The 26,009-nt window shown below is 42.3% G+C and overlaps 1 protein-coding gene across 3 annotated transcripts in view; it reads left to right on the top strand.

The window, feature by feature from the left end:
• Nucleotides 1-26,009, top strand: part of LOC109407040 (josephin-like protein) — a 42,102-nt gene continuing 16,093 nt past the window's right edge. The window contains exons 1-4 of one of the 3 annotated variants that reach the window (XM_029873162.2): nt 1-197; nt 285-439; nt 530-608; nt 674-766. In XM_029873162.2, the coding sequence (XP_029729022.2) occupies nt 361-439; nt 530-608; nt 674-766 (251 nt within the window). In that variant the 5' untranslated portion in view covers nt 1-197; nt 285-360. The remainder of the gene's footprint in view (nt 198-284; nt 440-529; nt 609-673; nt 767-26,009) is intronic. The other 2 variants (XM_029873160.2, XM_029873163.2) reach the window with 2 other exon arrangements.

The following is a 26,009-nucleotide window of genomic DNA, read 5'->3' as shown; positions in this document are numbered from 1 at the left end:
TTGTCAACAAGCACTTGCACAGTGGTGCATCGAGAGCTCGCGTATACGACGTGTGATTATTGTTAAAATTTTTGCAAAGTAGTTTATTTTGGTCTCGAGAAATTAACCGTGGATTAATGAATAAAAAAAAACTGTAAAAACTAGATTAGGCGATAATTAGCTCGGTTTTGTTTTTTCAACTACATAACAGCATGTATGTATGTTCAATAAAAATTACAAATTACAGCATTGTATCAAATATTAATTTCAATCAATTGCGTCGCTTTGCTATCATAACATTTTAGTATTTGGTTCTGATAACAATTGAACTTGCAATGCAACTTATGTGCCGATGCTTATGAATACAAGTAATAGCATAAAATGGGAGCATCAACCGTATATCACGAAAAACAAATTAAGGAGTTGTGTGCCCTGCATGCTCTAAATAATTTGTTTCAAGGTAAGTGATGGTATTCTTGAACGATACTTTTGTTTTGTTTTCGCTGCTGGGTGGGTTTTGAGTTTAGTTCCTATTGCAATGTACTTTCAGATAAGGAATGCTACAACAAAATTCAATTGGACGAAATTTGCCGCAGTTTGGCCCCAAATGAATACATCAATCCCCACAGGTAAACTGAAAAGTTATTTGGTTGAGTGAAATTGATTTCTACATATAATGTTCTTAAATTTTTAGATCAATATTGGGCCTGGGGAATTATGATATAAACGTTATTATAACAGCTCTGCATATGAAAGATTGCGAAGCAGTTTGGTTCGATAAAAGAAAGTATGTTACCATAATTATAAAAAAGTGTATCAAAAAAATGCCGGTATATTTTTTTTTTTGCTAATTAATACCTATTGTTTTGCAATGTGGACAATGTTTTATGCATCGTGGTCAAAATTTGATGTACTTACCTTACCGGTCAGGCTAAGGCCGGGGTGGCCTCTGCTGTACATAGTAGCCGCCTCCATTCCACTCGGTCCATGGCTGTTTGTCTCCAGTTCCGCACTCTGCGTAGGGTCCGCAGATCGTCCTCCACTTGGTCGACCCACCTAGCTCGCTGCGCTCCACGTCTTCTTGTACCGGTCGGATGACTCTCGAGAACCATTTTAGTCGGGTTGCTATCCGACATCCTGATGACGTGACCCGCCCACCGTAGCCTCCTGATTTTCGCGGTATGGACGATGGTTGGTTCTCTTAGCAGCTGATGCAGCTCGTGGTTCATTCGCCTTCTCCCGTCTTCCATCTGCACTCCGCCGTAGATGGTACGCAACACCTTCCGTTCGAAAACTCCAAGGGCGCGTTGGTCCTCTGCACGTAGGGTCCATGTTTCGTGCCCATAGAGGACGACCGGTCTAATCAGCGTTTTGTAGATGGTTAACTTCGTGTTACGGCGAACCTTGTTCGATCGTAGAGTTCTGCGGAGTCCAAAGTAAGCACGATATCCTGCCACAATGCGCCTCTGAAAAATTTGATGTATATTTAATAAATATGCATCAGACGTTTTTACCAGAGTACCTGTACGCACAAATCTCAATAAGAGATTGAAAAAAGTTAGCTGTGAGTACATCAAAATTCCTTGAGCTTGAGACTCGCGTTTTTGTGCACATCACATTAGCACTGCGAGTCTCAATTAGTAATCCTACATTATGTATAGGATTTCTAGTCTCAATGAACCATCTCAATGAGACAAGCTCCAGTTCTGTCAGTGTGAGAAAAAGTTTTCGAGTCTAGTAGGAAATTATGAATGCATTTCTTCCAACACCGCTAGCCATCGTGGTTTCCCATAGCGGAAATCATCATGGCTACAGGTCGCAAGCCCTGGTAAAGTGTTTTTTTTTTTTATAGAATGAGAAAATCTGCAACAGATACCCAAGAGGTGGTTCCTCGGGTGATGTGGGGATCGACCCACAAAAACTCATTCTCTCTCTTCCTTACCTTCGCGGTACGCCCGTTAGGGATGACTTCGAGAAAGGGGGACCGTACATGAGTACACTCTAATAGTAAGCGTTCCACCAGCTACCGCCTTAAGTTGTTTACTCTCCCCTGGAAGCTCGGGTCCTGGGTAGTACTTAGACTACCCGTTGAACTCAAGCTCCTGGATGGGGAAGGGGGGGCAACTCAACTAGCTGTTGTTCGGCTCGCCATTTACTCTGTAGTTCAAGTACGATTCGAGAAACCGTGGAAGTAACGGAGTCCCACTTGTCCGCCCCCATACACATCCTTTCAACAATGTTGTCAGGCGTGATATCTCTACCGCATACCTCCTGCATACTCGACCTTTGCTCCACGAAACGTGGACATTCAAAGAGCACATGATCCGCTGTCTCGTCGCAGTCTGCACACTCAGTCTGCGGGGGAACCTGCGTGTCCGAATCTGTGCAGATACCACCTAAAGCACCCATGGCCTGACAGAAATTGAGTCAAGTGAAAATTCACCTCGCCATGGGGCCTGCTCGTCCACTTGGACACGCTCGGTATGAGCTGTGTGTCCATCTACCCTTGCTGGAGGAATCCCATTCGCTCTGCCACTTCAGCATAGACGAGGTTCTGGCGATACGCCTCGCGCCTCTTATGCCGCGTCGCTCGAAGCATTCTTCATCCTCTGCCACCACTAAAACTATGGGCATCATGCCCGCTAGCACACATACCGCGTCCTTTGAGACCGTGCGGTATGCGCTCACCACCCTAAGGCATATCAGCCTGTGGGTACTCTCAAGTCGCTTCACGTTTCGGTTAACCACTAGCGCCTTCGACCATGCAGCGGCGCCATACCGTAGTATGGAGACCGCTACTGCCGCGAGCAGCTTACGCTTACTCGAGACTATTGCCGAGCTATTTGACATTATCTTTGACAATGCCATTATCGCCATGCTTGCCCTTTTACAGGCATATTCTACGTGGCTTCCGAATTTCAGCTTATCGTCGATCATGACCCCCAATTGCTTCAGTGAGCGCTTAGAGTTGAAATTGCTTCAGTGAGCGCTTAGAGTCGAAAACCACATCCCGTGCGTGAACAATACGCCTCGTCGCTGGATTCCACACAGTATCCGTTGTGTGCGTAACCGAGAAGAATTCCCTTCCACGTTTTGTTGTCTAACTTCTTCCGTAACTCCTTTGGTACATGGACATATGCAGCAGAACCGAATGATCGAAGCTTGCTTACGTTCGGCTTGCATCCTTCCCATAACTCGTACGGTGTTGCGTTGGAATCGACAGCTGATGTTGGGCTACGATTCAGCAGAAATGCCGCCGTCTGGATCGCCTGGCCCCAGAAACGCTTATCAGCCTTGGAGTCATCTAGCATCGAACGGGCCCTCTCGACAAGAGACCGATTTAACCGCTCGCTTACACCATTTTGCTCTGGTGTATGGGGAACTGTCCATTCCACTTGGATGCCTTTTTCTTTACAAAAACGGTCGAATTCCTTGCTCTTATACTCACCGCCGTTGTCACAACGTAAACGATGAATTTTCCTCGAGCTTCGTAGTCACGAGTGCCTCGTACTCTTAGAAGTACTCGAAAACTTCGTCCTTCGATGCCATTAGAAAAACCATGACGAAGTGGCTCCAATCGTCGGTGAAGGTCACAAAATACTTCATACCCGACAATCCAATCGGTGACACTGGACCGCACACGTCTGAGTGCACTAACTCTAACACACGCGACGATCTCTTGCCTTCACGCACGACGAACGGCTTACGCGTTTGCTTACCAACGTCCTTCGAACGACTGTCCAACTTCATTCCAACGACCATTCCATCACGAAACAACTTCTCGACGCTACGTGGGTGCAGATGTCCAAATCAACGATGCCGAAGTTCAATACTCTTCGGAACTTGTCCACACGACAACAGAGATTCATTCGCACTTTACACGACAAAAGAGATTCATACGCAGCTTCGAGTAAGGCCCCCCCCCTGTTTTGAATAGAAGTTCAATCGGTACAGCCTTCCAACGCGTGCGCCTGTAGCGACCAAGTTCGTACCACTACGGATTCCAACTCTTCCAGCTTGGTAGGTCACTTTCATTCCGATTTCGTCAACGCGCATCACGGAGAACAAATTGCATCGGAGCTCTGTTGGAAATAAAAACACAGGCGAGGCTTTGTTCTCCAAACCCAGGCACTGACTGATATTGCTACCAGCTCAAGCGTCCATCGATCAGCCAGCACCATCTGCCTCTTGGTTCCAGCGCAGGTCCCACACGGCTATCAATCTTCATCGAGTGTTGGTCCCCTCACCGCAACTTGGGGTTTCAACGAATATTGGCACCAGGCCTCATCGCATCTTGACACCTCATCGGGTATTGGCCTCCTCATCGTATCTTGGATACCGCATCTCGGTCTCCTCGCTTCCCGAGCCACCACCAGGGCGTCCCTGGGGCCATAACCTGTTGGAAATAAAAAAACACAGGCGCTGAGGCTTTGTTCTCCAAACCCAGGCACTGACTAATATCGCTACCAGCTCAGTGCCTCTCCTTTATTCAATTGTAACTTAGCAAGGGGCGCGTTACTCCCAGCAAGGATGAAATCCCTGTCTTCATCCTGAGGGTCGGCAAGACGCTCGTGACACTCCGCGAAAGGAAACACTTATAGATCGGCTAAAGAAACTCCCTCTATATTCTTGGTCTCGTGTACACTTTTATTCACTTCCTGACGTCCTACTTTCTCTCTTCCTCCTAGCTTATCCCTTCCTAGCTTTCTGGCGTCCGCCCTCAACACCGGACGACGCCTCCCACTTTCTTAAGGACTAGTCCTACCTTATACACGCTACTTTTCTTCACTGCTTCTGGGGCCCCGCGCACTGCACGCCTTCGCTGCCGCTCCTTTCGCCTGTCCACTGGCTCCTTCTCTCCTTCCTGGGCCAGAGGGCGGGCAATTCTTCTCCTTTCCTCTCTCTTTCGTTGGCTGCAGCCTCTCGGTGACCTTCCTCCTGTCCCGTGTGCCCCTCGAGTGTGGTGACGGACTCGAGGCTTCAGTGATCCGTAGAGTCACTGGAAAAAGCCTGGGTTTCGTTGACGCACTTGATTGTCGTATCGGGTACAGGGTTGATGCGGACACACTACTAATCAGCAGGTAGGGTCTACGCTGCGGTGTGGCTCCTAACGATACCGCAAAGTTCGGTTTTAAAATAAAAACCGCGAGGTCCTGTGGGCACAATGGGAAAACCGCAATGGCGGGTTAGGCGCTGTACGGATGGTCTAGGTTCGGGGTATTGTTACGGAATTTACCTGGATGTCCGGATTGCTCCAACTTCTCCACTTTCCTTTTCTCCTTCTTTCCCTTTTCCGTGCTTTCAACTTTGTCTATTAACTTTGCACCAACATTAACTTTGCACATTAAATTTCAGGGACAAATGTACAAACCTTAGTAAAACATACAAAATAAACCGACAAAATGTTCACAACAATTTACAAACGTAACACACTCCATGCAACAATCGAAGAATTTTCCATGAATTGGAGAATGCAATCCATGGAAAATTCTTAAAACTACTTTACAACGTATTAACTATATTACAAACGTAACAACTTCTTCAACTAAACTTTCTTCCAACTTTACTTTCCCTGATAAAAAATATCATAAAAATACGATAAATTTTATTGTTACAACACCATTTTTTCGAAAAATATTCACCATTAAACATATTGTAATTTACACGGCACACTCACTATCACCCCTATTGTTCTATACCATTCGGCGAATGGTAAATGGCACTTTTACAATAAAAAATGGTGGTCGTTATGTCTCTCTCTCTCTTCTTGGCGTAACGTCCTCACTGGGACAAAGCCTGCTTCTCAGCTTAGTGTTCTATGAGCACTTCCACAGTTATTAACTGAGAGCTTCCTCTGCCAATGACCATTTTGCATGTGTATATCGTGTGGCAGGCACGAAGATACTCTATGCCCAAGGAAGTCAAGGAAATTTCCTTTACGAAAAGATCCTGGACCGACCGGGAATCGAACCCGTCACCCTCAGCATGGTCATGCTGAATACCCGTGCCACGGTGTGCCAAAAACCGTTATTAACAAATAAAAATGTCCACCTAAGTGGCACCCGGCATTCGAAAGATATACTATTCTAGTATCTCCTCTGAAAATTTGAAAATATTTCATCGAGGGAAACTAAAGTTTTTGTGGTTTGAAGATTTTGAGCCATTTCTATAGGATTTTCTTATATGAGAAAATATGCACGCACGGTGTGCCTGATATCACTATTAACAAACAAAAATGTACTCCATACTCACACCCGGCGTTCGAAAGATATACTATTCTAGTATCTCCTCTGAAAATTTGAATATGTTTTATCGAGGGCAACCAGAGTTTTAACTGTCTGAAGATTTCCCTATATTTTCATAGAATTAGCTCATATATGGGAATATGCGGTGTTCTTTATATCTTAAACAAATAATAAGACTGCTAAACAAAATTAAAAAAAAATCATATTATGAGATGAGAAAAAAAGAACAGGGTTTTGGAACCCTAGAAGTGTCATAGTGAAAGAATTTTCAAAAAAATATTGGACTTCACAGTTAAAGACCGAAGTTTGAATTGAGAACTTGGGGTGTTCAACTGATATACGCATTTTCTAGGGTCCCAAACCCCTATTATTATTATTTTTTCATCCCATGACGCGAACTAGTGTTGAACGGCGTCATGAGTTTCACAAATTCCAAAAGTACAATAAATATGCAAGCAACTTCTCTCAAAATTTGGCAACATTTTGTTTTATCTGTATTAACGAGGTTTTTAGCCCTAGGCTAGTTCATCTCGGGACCCACGCTTTACTTCCCTTCCGAAGAAAGAACTCAAACTTTGTGAGTTTGTCGGGAGTGGGATTCGATCCCAGGTCTTCGGCGTGATAGCCAAGTGTTCTAACCATCAAACAAGGTCCACTCGACATTTGGCAACATTTAATTGAGAGGAATGTCAATTACCGTAGTTTAAAATTTCATAGTTCTACCTGCTACTGGAATACAAATAAAAATGTGGCACGCCGTGAGCGTTGATTACATAAACTTTCTAAGTGTTTGGCACCGGTTTTTTTTTTGTTTTTAAGCACGTTATAAATATATTGGAATCTTGTCGGTGAATTTGAAAACGTTTCATGGTGAAACGAGAGTTAAACTGAATTAACAGCCCAATGTTTTGGTATTCCTAGGAAGCTTTGTCAATCGTTGGTATAATGTTTAGGATATTGAAGCTGTTAAAGTAAACCTAAATGCCAATCGTTTTACTACCCAGCTTTTATACGTCATGTTACTAACGTGTCTTCCGTGAATTTAGAAATTTTACATTTGAATGATCATTAGTAACAACAATTTTAAGCTTTTAATTTCAATTTCATTGGAGATATGCATACTACCGCTTTATCTATAAACACGTTAAAAACACTTACTGAGTTTTGTAATAGTATCGCAAAATATGTGATATATAATCAAAGTTTTAGATGAGTTACACAATATATATTCATTGCGAAGAATGATTAACATGAGAAATTGAAATAATATTCTATGAAGTTACTACATTTTCATTACACTTTATCAAGATATGATATGATATTTTCAAACCACTGTAATTTGCGAGCGTTTCAATGAAATGTTGTCAAATTTTCAGAGAAGTTGTTTGAATGTTGTATCTTTGGAATGGTGTTTGTGAAACTTATTAATATGTATTTGTTAATGATTTGAAAAGCCAATGGAACATCCTATGACAATATTACCATATATGCGCTTATTCTATGAAAATAGAGGAAAATCTTCAAACAGTAAAAACTTTGGTATCCCTCGATAAAACATTTTCAAATTTTCGGAGGAGATACTAGAATAGTATATCTTTCAAACGCCGGGTGTGAGTTTGGAGTACATTTTTGTTTGTTAGTAGTGGTATCAGGCACACCGTGCGTGCATATTTACTCATATAAGAAAATCCTAGAGAAATGGCTCAAAATCTTCAAATTACAAAAACTTTAGTTTCCCTCGATGAAAGATTTTCAAATTTTCAGAGGAGATACTAGAATAGCATATCTTTCGAATGCCGGGTACCACTTGGGTGGACATTTTTATTTGTTAATAACGGTTTTTGGCACACCGTGCGTGCGTTTACCGCTTCGGCTATATGGGCCCTTGGTCGTTATGTATCTTAACCATAAAATTTTGAGAAAATTTTCATACACTTTTTCGCGAAAAACAATAGAATGTATTGTGTTTTTATGAGACATTTTTAGGGCAATTTTCAAAAGATAACAATATATCTTCATGTTTTTTCATTGTTCTTACAATACAAATACAATTGATTGAATGGCGTCAAATGAATCGTTGTTACAATAAAAATACAATAATATTTGTTGTTATTTGTAAGCAGTTTTCGCTTTTGAAAATCCATAGAATTTATATTTCCCTCTAACATTTATATCCAGCATTTACGAGCACTAACGTCCGCCAGAATGATATGCACATTTTATGATAAGAATCAAACACTCTGATGTCTGTCTGGTATGTATTGCTTGGCAGCTGTTGATAAGATCTATCTTCAATCTTTTCAAATAACTGCCAAATATCACAAGTCAGACCTCAGGTCGTATGATCCATACCATAAATCGTTCACAATTCATGTAGCCATTAGTATCTGTAAATGCTGGAGAAAAATGTTACCGAGAAATATGAATTCTTTGGTTTTTCAAAGGCGAAATCTGTTTACATAACAACAAATATTAATGCATGTTTATTTTAACATCGGTTCAATGGACTACCTGCTTTGCACGCAGCCACAGTTGATCAGCAGGAGAAAATAAATTTAATTTTCTATGGCGAAATGCATCTAAACTTGAATTACTTGAAATACAAAGCTTTTCCCGAAAAAATATTTGGTAGGCTTAACAGTGGTCACCATTGTGCACAACCACTACCAAATATTTTTTCGAATAATGTGTTCCACTTTGAAGAATTTGCCTTTAGATGGCATTCGCCATACAATATTTTTGCGATTTACTTTTAGCGATTTTTCGCGCATAGAAGCTGGCGCCACATTGGTCGATGCGGAGAGTAGGAAAACAGCCGATGTAGTTAATTCATTGACCCCATTAAAATAATTGTATTTATATTGTTATCAATGGTAGTTTACTATTTACTAGATTCCTTTAAGGACAAGGTATTTGGAGTACATTGCTCAAAATTTCTAGAGCGCCGTTTTTAGAACCGTTGAACGGATTTGGATGAAAAAGCAACACGTTAATGAATTAACTACATCGGCTGTTTTCGTACTCTCCGCATCGACCAACGTGGCGCTAGCTTCTATGCGCGAAAAATTGCTAAAAGTAAATCGCAAAAATATTGTATGGCGAATACCATCTAAAGGCAAATTCTTCAAAGTGGAACACATTATTCGAAAAAATATTTGGTAGTGGTTGTGCACAATGGTAACCACTATTAAGCCTACCAAATATTTTTTCGGGAAAAGCTTTGTATTTCAAGTAATTCAAGTTTAGATGCATTTCGCCATACAAAATTAAATTGATTTACTCCTGCTGATCAACTGTGGCTGCGCGCAAAGCGGGTAGTCCATTGTTCAGTGGTTGTCAATAGCGTGATGCATTTTCATCCAAATCCGTTCAACGGTTCTAAAAAACGGTGCTCTTGAAATTTTGAGCAATGTACTCCAAATACCTTGTCCTTAACTTATTGGAAAACATTAGAACAATCATTATTCATCTTTTCTTGTCGTAACATCCTCACTTGGCTAAACCTGCTTTTCAGCTAGTTTTCTATAAGTACTTCCCCAGTTATTCATTGAGAGCTTCCTCTGCCAACACGGTTTGTCGTCTGTCAGTCGTTGAAGTTTTAGCGAATAACATTCGATAACCGAAACATCTACTGTACTCAAATTTAAAACGAAAACTATAAAAAATATGTCAAGTGATTTTGTATTTGATTATACAAACATGATCCAAGCAACAATAATATTTATTGTTATTTATTTGTTACGAATTGTTTTTAAGTGTAATTGAGAAATAAACTCTTTTTTAATAAAAAGTCCATGAGAACTTTGCAGGCACTTTTGCAACTATTTAAAAACAACTTAAATTAATTTTTCTGATAGTAACTTTAAATTATTATAGAACTATTGAAAAACAATCGAATCAATTAGTCACTAATAAAGCTAATGTTCACTTATTGTACGAACTATATGGGCTTGATTTCTATTGTAAAAAGTAACAATATATCTACTATGTGTTTTATTGTGCACAATAAAACCAGTCATTTGTTAATAATATTTACCATGTAATGAATGGTAATTTTTTATCCGGGTTTCTTCAACAAACTTTCCTTCTACCAACTTTTCACCAGGCTAATGATCCTCCGTTTTGAAGATCGTTGACCCCGAACCATTGGCCATTGACCCGTCGTAAGTGCCGAAGTTCCTCCTCATCATGGCCTGGCCACCCAGTTCGCCTCCCATGGCCGCCCATTTCGTCACCCCCATGGCCGCCCATTCGTGCAGTCCTGTGCAGCCTGGTGGTGGCTAGCAGAACTACCGTCGTCCTTGTATAGAGCAGTGTAGTGATGGCTGCGTTCGTGGGATTTTTGGGACGTTACACTTAACCTAACTACAAACGTTTTCTTTTTTAACAATATTTAACGAATACTAAACGCGAAAAATCTCATCAATACTGGACGTTACACTGACACTTGTTACACAATCTAGGTATAACATATTTACAATTTATTTCCATTTACCTACCAGTTGATACCTAGCTCTCCACTGAGCTGTGTGATGCACCTCCAAGGATGTACCTACCATTCAACAATCGTGCATCCCCCTGTGGTGACCACTGCCTGCTGTTCAGACTTGCGGTTGTTTGCCACCACTGACCTCATCCAATCCTCCACTATGCCAATTGCGTGAGTTGCTGTCAGTTCCACTTCCTCTATCGACTCGCCGTATAACACGAGGTATATCATCGGCAAAGCCGACCAGCCCGGTGGAAGTTTGTGCCTCAATACGCCATCATACGCCGCGTTCCATAGTACCGGGCCCAAGATGGACCCCTGCGGTGATTTTGTAGCCCCTCTCGCCTTCCTCGGTGTCATACATTAGCACTCTATTCTGGAAGTAGCTCTCCAATATCCGGCATAGGCTAACCGGGACTCCTAGGTGGTGTATTGCGCACTCAATGGCGGTCCAGCTGACGCTGTTGAACGCATTCTTAACGTCCAGCGTGACGACCGCGCAATAGCGGATTCCTGTTCGCTTCTTTTGGAGCGCTATCTCGGCCGTTTTGGTTACAGCCCTAATAGCGTCCACCGTCGATCGACCCTTCCAGAAGCCGAACTGGTTATCCGAGAGACCAGAGTCATCGGGTTTCTCTGTATAGACCATCAGCCTCGACAGAATGATCCGTTTCAACAGTTTTCCGGCGGTGTCCAGCAGGCAGATAGGTCTGTATGCCGACGGGTCGCCAGGTGGCTTCCCGGGTTTGGGCAGTAGAACCAATCTTTGCCTTTTCCACCTCTCCGGAAATTCGCCTCTGTCTAGGCACATCTGCATAGCCATTCTGAACATCCCGGCTTAGCCTCGAAAGCCGTCTTGATGGCTGATGTCGGGATACCGTCCGGACCCGGAGCCTTGTTCAACTTAAGCGACTTCGCTATTGCAATGAGTTCGTCGTTCGTCACCGGGGCTACCTCGCTATGGTGGTTTGGCTATAGGGAACGGGGGCCCATGGTCTTGTATCGTGGCGTGGGAACAGTGTTTCCACGATCATCTGCAGCATCTCTGGGGAGCGTTCTGGGGGTGCTGACGCGCCCTTCGTTTTGGCCATGACTACTATGTGGGCATCACCCCATGGGGTCGTGTTGGCTGCCTGGCAGAGATTTTCGAAGCACGCCCGCTTACGAGTCTTAATCTCTTTATTCAGTGCCAGTTTAGCCACCCTGTAGGCCTCGCTTCGTTCAATTCTATCCTCATCGGTACGAGCCCTTTGCATCCTCCTTCTAGCTCTTAAACAGGATGCGCGGAGTTCTGCGATTTCTGGACACCATCAGTACACCGGTTTGCGTTCATTTCTGGGTAGGGATCGCCTTGGCATAGCGGCGTCACATGCACGACTTAGGGTTCCGACTAGATCATCGCTAGATAGATCGTCGGTATTACTCTCCATAAACAATCGCTCCACAAATGCCGGCTTATCGAATCGCGAGGTCAGCCATCCCCGATGACGGTCGATGACCTTCGGCTGTGGCCGTCTTCCTCCGTGTTCCACTCTGTATCGAATCGCCAGATGGTCACTATGCGTGTATCCATCGTCGACCCTCCAGTCCGAGCTAGGGTTTAGACCCGGGCTCCAGAAGGTCACATCAATGATGGACTCTGCACCATTCCTACTGTAGATTTTTTTGTCGCCTACGTTCGCGACATCCACGTTTAGTCTAGCCATAGCTTCGAGTAAGGCCCAACCTCTCGCGTTAGTCAAGCGGCTACCCCACTCCGCCCAGGCGAAGTCTCCACCGATGACCACGGGACTCAATCCCACCATTGCGCTTGTTAACGATTCCAGCATAGACGAGAACTGGTCTATCGTCCACCTGGGAGGGGCATAACAACTGCAGTAGTATACCCCGTTGATCTTCGCTATTGCGAAGCCCTCGTGCGACGTGTTAACTATTTCCTGGACCGGAAAACGACCGGTTGTACAGCCCGAATAAAAAATACAGTAGAAAAACCGAACGTTATATTGTAACAGTACTATTTAGAACCATATTTTTACAATAGACACCACTGTAAAAATAAAAATACAAAAACAATAAGATGTAATGTAGGATACCATACCGTGAATTGTAAATAAGATTTTTACAATATATTATACAGGTTGTTAAGTATCGTAACAATATAAAAAAATATTTTTCTCCATATATATTTTTTTGCAAAACCATACATTTTATTGTTAATGAATTGTTCAAAATAATGATACGTGGGTTTAAATATACCGTACATTGTATGGTACATGAATGGTTTCAAACAATAAAATGTACCGTAAATAAATTGTTTTTAATTGTAATTTTACTACGGGTTATACATTTAATCAAATGGTTTTGGAATGGTTCTCTTTTGTTATGTTGAATTGTTTTACATTACATAAACCATATATTGTTATATTATCTTGCCATTTTCCTCCTGTTAATGGCATCTTAGGCTTATTAGATTTATTAGAATGCGCTTTGGGAATTCCCAGAGCGTTTTGGATAACCCTTCATATATAGGATCGCACACGTCTAAGTCTGAGTAGTCTCTGATTGCATTAACAGTTGAAGCTTAGGCTCCCATTCCCCACCAGCCAGATAACCGGGTTTCGCAAACTAAGCATTATTTGTGGCAACTCTTTGAGCGGCATGATGGAACTATGCCGAGCGCGCTAAGTGTTATTAGACCACTAATGTAGTTGCATGAAGTGGGTGACGAGGTACATAAGTATCATTACAGCGTGCTTAACCGTTATTGCAATATTGAGGCACCAGTTTGACTAAAGTTTGAAATACATAACAACTCATGAGATAACTGTCAAGTTCGATTCAAATATAAGTTAGGTTAAAAAGCGAACCAGCAGACGAACCTATATTAAAAGTCATTTCAGTGTTCAGTCCAGTCCATATGTTAAAAATGGCTCTACGTCAAAGATAAAGTTTGTCAACCGCATTTGATTCGATTGTGGTCGAAGGCAAGTTCACATGAGAGAAGAGGAGAAAACTCCCCTAAATGCAAATACAGAAAGAATAGTGTTGAAGTGTTGAACTCATCTACTGATTTACGGTAATCTGACCTGCATCTTTCCGGGTTGGCCTACATTGCATTCGTATTTCTCTCATCGCACTCTACACACCTAGCCCGCCCTCGAGCCCGCCATATCTCTTGGACCCCTGCTTGGACCTGCAGTTCTTAGGACATCTGGTTTACCACTGATTTAAACATGTTATTGGCATTAACCCTTTGGAGCCGGAGGGGTCATATATGACCCCGGCGATGAAACCGAGCATAACAAACGTGTTCGACACCAGCGAGGTTGCGTCAACAGCGGCGAAAAAAATCGATTCCAAAAGGTTAAATTGATGTTTCAACTTATTCACTTTTTTTTTCTTTCCTTTCCTTTGCATCAAAAAAGTCACAAACATCAACAAAACAAAGCACGGAAAAAATCTTAAACTAAATAAATCTGGTGTTCGATTTGAATAGGTCGAATCTGCATAGGAATCACAGCAAACATACGATCTATTCAAATCGAACACCAGAAATAATTAAAAATTCACGGAAAAATAATGTTTCGGAAAAGCGAATGGTTCAAACGTAAGAAAAACAGTATAATATATTGTTACATTAAAATCCAATGTAAATGTATAGTATAGCGAACCATTTCATTACAATACACTTTATTGTAGCTGGTACACTGTATGGTGTAGGAATGGTTTTCACCATATACCCTATGGTTAGTTTTTATCCGGGAGATCGCCGCTAGCTTGGCCTTATCCGCTACCCAGTTTCCGTTATCGGGAGGGATGCGGTATGAGTCCAATAGTAGTGCGATGTCTGTACTTGACTCCAAGACTGACTGCCATAGCAACTGTTGTGCGGCTTCACAGTGGTTCAGGTTTAGTTGTGTAACCTGCATTATCGTTTGGAACTTCGACCTCCTCGCGTGCCTGGACATTTAGGCCCGCCCGTCGTGTGGCCCTTGTTCGCCGTGCAAATCAGGCATTTTGGTGCAGAGTTGCACTCCCTGGCAATATGGCCTTCTACTCCACACTTCCTGCAGAGCTTACTCCGGTCTGGGCCTTTGCATGCCCAGGACTTATGCCCTTGCTCAAAGCACTTGAAGCACGCCACTGGCGGCTCGTACATGCTGAGCGGGCACACTGACCAAGCTACCTTGATCTTCCCGACTGAAATCGCCTTATTCGCATCCCCTACGGGGAGTTTGAACGCGGCAATCTGCGTGCCAGCCAGACCCTTACGCAGGCGGATCGATGCACTTGGTACATCTATCTCACACTGCTGTTTGAGTGCGGCTGCGAGCTCCTCTGCGTCGGTAATCTCGTCCAGGTTTTTGCACTGGACAGTTGCCTCCGCCGTTAGGGCTCTTACCTGCACCTTTTCGTCAAGTACCTCTTGGGCTAGTGCGTAGGAAGTACCTTTATTGGCTGCTTCCTTCTTCAGCACTAGCATCATCTCTCCCGTCCTGGTGCGCCGGATGCTTTTTACATCCGCGTCCAACGGTGAGAGACGATTCTCGCCTCGCATGGCCTTCAGCACCTCGGCGTATGTGTCTGCCTCGGTTTTGAAGACCAGTGCGTCACTTCTCGCTCGTTGCCGGCTGGTTTCGTAGTTCTCACCTTCTTCTTTTTTCCTACCGTAATCCAAGGGTTCTCCTTCCCTTAGTCCAGTTGGCCTCCGTTCTTCCTCTTGTTGGCTTGCTGGGGCTTGGTTTTCCTGCCCCTTGCGCGCTTCGCAACCAGCTTAGCAGCCTGGTTACCTACGCTGGTCTTCACCTTCTCTTTCTTCGGATTTGCACCCGACTCTGCCGGACGCTTCTTGGGCCGCGTCTCCTCAGCAGGTTCAGAAGGCTCAACAAGGAGGAAGTTGTCCGTTTGGGTGGACCGCTCTTCCCTGCTCATATCAGCAGCACTTCGCTCTTCCACCAGGAGGTCGTACTCCTTCTTGGCCAGAGCCAGTGATTTGCGGAGCTTCAGCAGGCCCTGTTTCAGGTCCTTGTTGATGGTTGTCCACCCGCTCGTGTAGCCGATCAGCTCATCCAGCTGTTCGGCAACTACCAACATCTCAGGCCCCCTCTGAACCTACTTCCACCCAGTTAGTTGTCTTAACTTGGCACAGATCAGGAACGTACTTTAAGGCCATGCCATGGTTTTATGGGGCGGAAGACAGCGTCGACATAAGCCTATCCGCCGTTTCAAGTCAGTGTCACCCGACCTTACTAAGAGGATAGAATGCCGTCGCCATCAGCTCACTTGTGCATAGTTACCTTAGCGTGTACCATCTCATTCACCAATTACTAAGCATAGCAACGAGGGGCATGTTACAAAAATAAAAGAAATTAATTATTACAGTATTGTTCCGATTTTATCACGCCCCTTTTCAAAAAAGCTATTAAATATTCTACAAAGTCTATAGGCATTTTCAATATTTTTAACGTTGCAAAATGAACCTTCAACATTTGTCTTAAAGAAAAGGGGAGCCACTTGCTCTCATATGTTACAGCAAATGAATGAAAAATACAGGACTGATACGAGGAGGGCGTGATAAAATCGGAACATTACTGTATAAAGGATTAACATATCACAACACATTGAGAACCTTACAAACGCACAATATACAGACATCACAAATTGACACAACACTACACATAACATAAATGTGCCCTGTTATCCAGATGGATAACTCCTTCCGATCACAGGATGACGAGGTTTCATTTACTGGTTTGGGTCCATCAGTCATCCTGGAATTGTATTTTAGTTGGCAGTATGCCTTTTAGTTCTCTGCATTTGATGCTGTGTTCATTGCTTGGTTTTGTCTAGGAAAACTAATCCTAATCGGGCCTCCCGTTTCAGGGTTCGATACTTGAGCTCAAGAACTTGAAGTCCGTGGCAGGGAAAGGTTTACATGTCTAGTACTTGACCGCTGCCCGAAATAGCCTGAAAGTTGGCAATCAACAGTGGATTGCATTTCATGTACCTCTGTTCAGTCAGAACCCTATAAATGTGCATTAAAAGTCGGGGAATATTTGCAAGGTGAAATAAAACATATAACACAAAGAAAGTACGAATATAATAATTATAACACATTTAACAATTATTCTGTCTTATAATTGTAACAAATATTTATACCCGTAACAACTAACCTTTTATGTATCATGCTAGTCAAATGGCTAGTTGAATTGGATATTTTAAAAAAATCGAACAATAAAAAAATGGAACTTTTCGGCTTAACTAGAAGCCTCAGGAATTCGAGTAAAAAGCGCTTTATAACCTATTAAATGTCACTAAATGTTTATACGATTCAAGTACAGTGAGTTCTTGAGTAATCACTTCTGAAGTCTTTGATTGGGCATATAGTCACGGCAACTGGCCCTACCATCAGTGGAGCTCGCGAGCCTCCACGATCAGAAAGAAGAAGAAGAAGTCTTTGATTGCAGTCAGTGCTCCTGTCCACCTTGCAGGCAGTGAATCACTAGAACAGATTGTAGTGAAAATCTCGCTTGCGCATAAATGTGTATGTGGCATCTACTTGAGGCCCAATAGCGACACGGGAAAATATGTCGCGCACTCCGATTGTGTACACCAGATTGGGCAAAGTGCTGCTAGCAACGACACTCGATCGTTATTCTCGGTGACTACAACCTTTCTCGTCTCTCATAATCGTATGACGATGACGTTGAAGGTTATCTGCCGTCGAATGCTACTTCAGAACAAGAGTTGATCCTCACCGAAAACATGATTTCGAGCGGACTACAACAAATCTGTGATGTATCAAATTTTAACCGTCGTCTACTTGACTTGGCCTTCGTGAGTAACAGTAGTGAAGCTGAGCTTATTGAAGCGCCATCGACAATTTTAAGCCCTGACCGCCACCACACACCGTTCGTTGTACGTTTAGATATACGCCCCGTACTGGATCAGCATCATCACACAAACGTAGAACAAGATTTCGACTTTGGCCGTTGTGACTTCGATGCAGTCATAAACGAGCTTAATTCTCTCGATTGGCACCAGACTCTTGCTGCACCTGACATCAACTCAACGCTAGCGAATTTCTACAATACAGTTTTTGACTCGGTGAGTAGGCATACTCCTCTGCGTAGAACGTTCGTCAGACGATCGTATAAGCTACCTTGGTGGAATGCAGAGTTGCAACATCGACGTAACACCCTTCGTAAAGTTCGGCGTAGATATTTCCGAGTTCGATCTGCTCAAAACCGTACTCTTCTTCAAAATGTCGAGGCAGAGTATGCTGAAAGCGTAACCTCTACTTTTCGTGAATAAGTTTTCCGAATGCAGGACGAAGTTAGAACAAACCCTTCCTCTTTCTGGCGCTTTATCGAGAGCAGGAAAAACTCAAATTTGATTTCATCAGAAATGCAACTTGGAAACGAAACATCACAAGATAATGCTGCTGCTGCTGAAATGTTTGCCAATTTTTTCAAATCTGTATACAGCGCCAATATTCCTCCTGTTTCGCCGGAGGTCGTGAACTCCCTGCCATCGTACAATATCAATTTTCCACGCCCTACCTTTTCAATAGAAGAAATTTCCGATGCTCTCAGCTCACTCGATCCATCAAAGGGTCCAGGACCTGATAAGTTGCCTCCTGCATTCATTAAAAATGTGCCAGTGCGCTAGGGCCACCCGTACACACTTAAAACAGAATGCCGAGATCGGCTGTGCAAATCTCGGTTAAAGTTCATTTCAGGCCAAACATGTCTAAAGGTCCTATCTGCAGAAGGAAGGCTCTCTTTGGTTTCCCTCTTTTTCGTTAATATCTCAGCTGTTTATTTGTATTATGATTGTCTCTTTGCATTGAACGATGGTCAAAACAATCGTCATTTGATTTGTACTGCAAAAATAGTTGAAAAGTGTACCATTACATTGCAATAATTGATAGAGAAAGTAAACAAAGAGAGCCTCTCAAATGCAGATAGGACCTATTGAAATGTTTGGCCTGATTTGCTGAATCTCGGTTTAACATTTGACGTTTGAAGTTTGATGCCAGCGGCACCCATGGGTGCTGCTATGAATAAAATTGAATTTTTGCCGATATTTCAGTTAAATCTTATTTGGTAGATCGTCGTCTGTGTGTCAAAATTGGAACAGCTCAGTCCAGATACTTCTCAAACCCCTCTGGTGTTCCCCAAGGCAGCAACCTTGGCCCACTTCTTTTTTCTTTGTTTTTCAACGATGTGTGTGCTGTACTGCCTCGAGGATGTCGGCTATTATATGCGGATGATCTGAAAATTTGCCTGATCGTGAACTCGGCTCAGGATTGTCGGGAGCTTCAAAGACTCGTCAACGTGTTCGCTGAATGGTGTGGGATCAATGAATTGACGATCAGTACGAGTAAATGCTCGGTGATCTCCTTCACGCACAAAAAAGACCCAATCAATTGGAGTTACAACATTGGTGGTGAACAGCTGGAAAGAGTTTCGGTGGTAAAGGATCTTGGAGTTCACTTGGACTCCAAACTCTCCTTCAGAGAGCACTACTCCGTGATTATTGCAAAGGCGAATCGGAATCTTGGATTAATCTTCAGGATCTCCAAGGAATTCAGAGATCCATACTGTCTACGTGCGTTGTACTACTCGCTGGCGCGATCCGTTCTTGAGTATGCGGCTGTGGTATGGAGTCCGTATACTGGCACCTGGATATCGAGAATAGAAGCCGTCCAATCTCGGTTCATTCGTTATGCGTTGAGGTTTCTTCCCTGGCGTGATCCTATAGAATTGCCCCCATATCAGAATCGCTGCCGACTTCTCGGAATGGACACACTTGCCAGGCGACGTCAGCTGGAGAGAGTATTATTTGTGCAAAAAGTGCTTGTCGGTAGTATAGATGCACCTAACATTCTTTGCAAGATCAATATCAATGTAGCATCTCGTAGCTTAAGACGCTCTAATTTTATTAGATTACAGTTAGGACGCACCAATTATGGTCAGAATGAACCAATTCGTGTAATGTGCTGTTTGTTCAATCGTGTGTATGATTTGTTTGATTTTTCTGTTAGTTTAAATTGTTTCAAGCAACGTTTGTTAATTTCAAATGCGTTAATGTAATTTTAATTTAAGTTTTATTCATGTAGACACTGTTGTCAGATGAATGATGGGGAATAAATAAATAAATAAAAAAAAAAATTTAGGTTGCCGAGCACTCGGCTGTGCGGATCTCGGCAAAAGAATGAAAATTAGCCGAGCTCAACTGAGTGTGTATGCCTACTTTTCAATATGTCGCTTGGGCAAGGCGTATTTCCAGACGTATGGAAACTATCAGCAGTCACTCCCGTACATAAAACTGGTAGCATTCACAATGTGGAAAATTACCGCCCTATATCAATATTGTGCTGTCTCGCAAAAGTACTGGAGCTTTTGATTCATGATAGGATGTATTCTGCTGCCAAGCCTATAATATCGGAGTACCAGCATGGGTTTGTTAAAAACAGATCCACCGTAACAAATCTGATGTGCTACACTAGCACACTTCATGCCTGCCTGGAAAAGCGATGCCAAGTGGACAGTATCTATTTTGACTTCTCGAAAGCCTTCGATAAAGTCGCGCACGGCCTTACCCTGACCAAGTTGGAGCGCTTATGATTTCCGGATTGGATCATCAGCTGGTTACGTTCCTATTTGGTTGGTAGATCTGCCTTTGTAAAGTTGAAAAACGTAAAATCCGACATCTACACAACGCCAACCGGCGTGCCGCAGGGTAGCCACCTTGTTCCGTTAATTTTTATCCTTTTTGCTAACGACCTATGCCACCGAATCCGTTCTCACTGCCTTATGTATGCCGACGACCTTAAAATATACAGAATAATCTAATCCTTAATCGACTGTGCTGCGCTACAACAGGATCTCGACGCCGTAGCAGATTGGTGTTCATCAAATGGCATGGAGTTGAATATCAAAAAGTGCAAAACGATCAGTTTTTGTAGAACGACGCCACTTACGAGTTTCGACTACAGCATAAATGGCAACAGTGTAGATCGTGTGTCTTCTATCAAAGACCTGGGTGTTACGATAGACTGTAAACTGAACTTCAATAGACGAGTGCACCGATGAACTGAATTCATCGCGGTCCGAGAATTTTGACACTACAGCGGGGTCGTTCCCAATCAGAATTGTTCAATTCTGATTGGAAATCTTCCACTTCTGATTGGAAGCGACCCCGCTGTAGTGTCAAAATTCTCGGACAGCAATGAATTCAATTCATCGGTGCACTCGTCTATGAGCATATCTCGACGACAACTGCTAAAGCCTTTGCGGTTCTAGGATTCAATCGCCGCAATGCTGCGGACTTTGACGACGTCTACGTCTTGAAAATGCTATAGGCGGCATCCATTTATTACGTAACGCTAAAATCGACATTTTTCGAGCCCCCCTCCCCCCTCCGTAACGCTTTTTTGTATGAAAACCCGAAAAATTTTGTATGGGCCGTAACGCTTGGCCATACTCCCCCCTCCCCCTACAGCGTTACGTAATTTGTGGATGGCGCCATACAGTTGTCTTGTGCGGAGCATTTTAGAATACGCCGTTCCAGTCTGGGCTCCGTACCAAGAACTTCATATGGCGCGGATCGAAAGAGTTCAGCGTAGTTTTGTTCGATTTGCGTTGAGAAGACTGCCATGGAATGATCCGCAAAGATTGCCACCATACGACCACCGCCGCCAGCTAATTAGATTAGAATCTCTACGCCAGCGTCGTGAGTACCATCAAAGAATGTTTGCTTTCGACATAGTGAGTGGACATCTAGACTGTGCACCGCTCCTGCAATGCGTCAATTTTTATGTTCCTGCTCGCCGTCTCCGCCAGCGTCAACTGTTCCACGCTACTAGGCACACGACAGTATTTTGCCATAATCATCCCCTGGAAAGATGCTTCGCCCTCGTCAACGATTTGCCTTGGTTTGATTTTAATATAAGTAGAACACAATTCAAAACGTGTACATATTAGAAATATAAGTTAATTTTGTTTCTCTATTTGATCAGTCTGTACGGCAGTTTTGCCGAAGACGTAGAAATAAATAAATAAATATAAAATGTATCTGGTGTCAGGAAGGGCATTTTGACTTATGTTTGCCTAACACTGGATATAGTGCCATTTTTGCTAATGAGTGGGCCATCTTTCCAAGAACTGTGGAACAAGTTAGAGAACAAGGTACATCAGTACACTCAACAACAAATTCTGCACAATAATTTCCTAACATGAAGAGACCAATTTTGATCAGTTAAAGAAATATTGAAAGTATTATTGAGGAGAATAACGTACAGTATATCAAAAGCACAAGATAATAATAAAGTATAATCATTTCTGTAACAACAGGAATAGATAAATCTAATAAAAGCTAGATTATTAGGTTGTTTTCAGTCGAGCTTATTAATGCAAACAGGTACCATTTACTAACATGTTACCTTGTTTGAATTTTTAGATAAAAAAAAACTGCAAATGTGTCGCACACATAGATTTTTGCAATTTGTCAAAACTATAACTAATATGTGTATTTACACATAGATAACCCTTTCCATGTGTAGATACACATAGTTATTTAAAGTCCATCGATTTTATGTGTGATCCAGCGTGGAAAACGAGTATGTGTGTACAAATAAAATTTATATATCAAATCCATGGATTTTTCCCAATAAAAATGTGCGTACATGTATAAGTGATATTTGTGTTAATAAGTTCATTGGAAATTCGAATAAAAACGTGTTTTAAATAGTTTCAGTACATAGAAATGAATCGTAGAGGCAAGCGTAAGGGCCATCATGACACAGACAATCACGGTCAGTGTGCACTACGTCAGACTTGTAAGCGTTAAAAAAACTGAGGATGTATTTCATCGAAAAGATGTGAAATAAGTGATATGATAGATAATAGATGATTGGGCTTTGCAATAATGCAGAATATTCTAGTCCGATCCAACGAACTGAGAATATTATCAATATGATGAGCAAATGTAGAAAATCAGAGTTACTTAAAGATAAAAAGTTCTAAATTTTGACGATATATTGAAAGCGACTAATTTGGAAAAGGCTTGCTGAAATAGCTTCATTAGGTATCTAGAGTGAGAACATAACATGTTGAGGGGCTTTTGCAATATTTTGGAGGTACACCATGAAAATAAGTCCTACAGTTCAGAACCCAAAAGAGCGACATCAAAGGAACAAATTTTTGGTTTTGTAATGTTAAAATAGGTTTGATTGAGCACGAATCACAAGTTAATGCGGGAAAATATGCATCGTAGAATGTAAACCTATTGAACGACCAAACCGTAAAAATAAACTCATTCAGTTTGAAAGGTAAATGGTAAATCATGAGAATTCCGAAATTATCGGAAACATGATTCCTAAAAACGTGAACACTTATATAGGTGAACCGTCGAAAAGTGCTTCAATAAGATGATCGATTTATTTTGTTATCTGGAGAAAATTGCTTTGTATATAATAATTGGCTACTATCATTACGTTTTCGGTTGGAAGCCGAAGTGACTGGCGGTGCGAAAATTGATGTTTAACCTACTTATAAACATAGCGACTCGATTTACATTTGTGCTAATTTCAGCTCTTAATGAAGCGCAATACCATCAACCGGTTCAAATTTATGTCACAACTGCAACTTTGCATGTGCTTAAAAGCGATACTTCGATTTGGTACATACTGCGACGATAATGTATGTATTAAGAATTTGAGATAATTATAGGATTACAACATGAAAAACAAAACAAAGAATTAATATTAATATTCTACTATACTTTCAAACAGCTAGTGCTGGTGCGAGTTTTGTGAACAATATGTATTGAATATAATTCAAAAACTGGATGTTTTTAAGTTTTCAAATGACTATTTAGCTAAAACTAGTATTACAAATATTGCTTTAGACAAGTAACGTTTTTCGAAATCGTGATTAGATTTAAAAAAGTATCAATCCCTTCGATATTTAGAAAACAAAATCTGTAAAGCCAAACTTCTGAATACATTCTGAATAAGATACGAGTTCCACACTTTACCAGCGTAGGTGGGAGCCTAGGATTATTTCCTAAGCGAACCATATCCACACATCAGTGTGGACTTACCACCTTTGGCACCGGGAGGTGACCGAGCACCGGCACATACGAACTGCTCAAGCGGAGTAAGCCTAGGCGTGGCGGGGGACCAGCAGTGGGCTCTGCTGATCCTCTTCAGAAATTGCACACATCCGGAAGCAACTCTGTTCAAGCGATATGGCACCGCTTCCAAAGTATCACAGTCCAGCTAGAAGTGCCTCGGGCACATCAGGAACGATGCCAGTAAATTCCTGATTATGGTATACTGGTCATGATGATGATTAACCTGGGCTTGTTAGGGGAATATCTGTAAATAAAAAGAAAATCGCGTTAAGTACTGTTCCTTTGAATTCAAACAAAAACAAGTTCAGAAACTTAACGAATTCTGGAAGAAGGTCTATCAAATGCGGCTGTCCCTTCAAGTAATCAACGATGTCCGTGATACTCTCCACGGGTTTGTTCGCCTCTTTCATAATTTGCAGAAACATTTCTCGTTGCAACAAAACCCGTTCTGGTTCGATGTCACTTTCGTAGAAACTTGTGATTTCCTCTTTGTGGGTATCATCTCCTAGCAGAAACTGCTCAATTTTCGTTGCTAAATTGGATGACTCAGTTTCGAAGCGTGTGTTAAGCGATTCAAGGATCCTATCGATGATTTCCACGTATTGCGATTCGTAAATCTCCTCAATTGAACGTAAAATTTCCGGTTGTTCAACAGACTGAAAACGTTTTGGAACCTTCCTCTTTCTGGCGAGCTTTGGTTCTCCAACCTCGGCAGGTTTATCCGATGCTGCCTTCTCCCATAACTTAGAAAAATCATTTTTGCTAAAGTTAAGGCTTGCTTTCAGAGTTTGAATCATTCTTTGTCCCTTTTCCAATCTCAGAGATTTCTTCTGCAATGCCGCGTTCACCGTATCCACGTAGCTAAAAAGCTTCAAACTTCTGCATCATTTTCGCAAACCTAGAGGCCTTCGCACCAGCATCAGAAGAATCATTCTCAGCCAAATCCGTAAAGAAATCAACCAATGTAGAGTAGTTTGACAATAACGACGACATCGACACATACTTCACAGTCCATCTTGCTGGGCATAGAGGACGCAGATTAGTGGAATCATCTGATTTCATGGTTTGGAAAATGGCCAGTCGTTTCGGAGAGTCCCTGACAAAATTAATCATGTCCTTAACCATATTTAAAGCATCTCTGCAAACCGGATTTAATTTTATCGCGTCTTGTGCAACCAAATTCAACGAATGTGCCCAACAGTGAACAAATAAAGCCCGTTTCTCTTCACCAAGAATTTTGGCCTGAACACCTTGCTTGCCTCCAGCCATGTTTCTAGCACCATCATAGCATTGCCCTCTGCAGTTCGACAAGGACAAATTAAATCGAGTGAGCGCATCCTTAATCACAGTAAACAGCGTTGTGGATGTTGTTGATTCCACCTGGTAGAAGCCGAGGCATAATTCTTCAGCCTCCAACGAGCTCCGAATGAATCTAATGCAAAACGCAAACTGCTCCTTTCTAGATATGTCTGCCGTCTCATCACAAACTATAGCAAAAAAAACTAGCCTTCCGGATCATGTCGAGCAGTTTTCGAAGCACGGTGTGGCTAAGAAGATCTAGAATTTCGTTCTGAATTCCATGGCTGCAGTAGGTATATACACTTAAGCGCAGTTTCGAGATCGAAAGGAATCGCTCAAGAAACTTCTTGAGTGATTCCTGGCAGAAACTTTCTTCGGTGACTGTCATTTGAACTGCCATTTCTTCACTACTGCGTACTGGGATCGAAGAAAAAACGTTTTCTTGAGCGATTCTGGTAAGGAATTTCCCATGCATCATGATAGGCTTAGAAATTCCTTCTGAACTGCAAACAGTGCTTTCATCTCCAAATTTGATGTCGGTAAAAACGAATAACGAACTCAATCGGTAAAGAACATTTTAACTGAAATGTCGTTAAAATTTGACAGTTCGCCAAAAATAACTTGTCAAAAATGACGAACTTCAGTAATTTACGTTCATTACTGAATCTCGGCAAACTTTTTTGCCACAGCTTCTTCTTCTTCTTATTTCTGGCGAGCCGACACCGTTCGGCATCAGCTCTAGTTTAACGTCCGCCTATTTCTGGTACTAAGCCTAAACACGGACGGTCAGGGAGACATCCACACACACCTGACACCCTACATATCGAACCCATCAACACATGGGCCGGGACCTA

The sequence above is a fragment of the Aedes albopictus genome, chromosome 2 (assembly GCF_035046485.1).
Source record: "Aedes albopictus strain Foshan chromosome 2, AalbF5, whole genome shotgun sequence".
Lineage (NCBI taxonomy): Eukaryota > Metazoa > Arthropoda > Insecta > Diptera > Culicidae > Aedes > Aedes albopictus.
The sequence above is the reverse complement of the archived record's forward strand: the minus strand, read 5'-3'. Positions and strand labels throughout refer to the sequence as shown.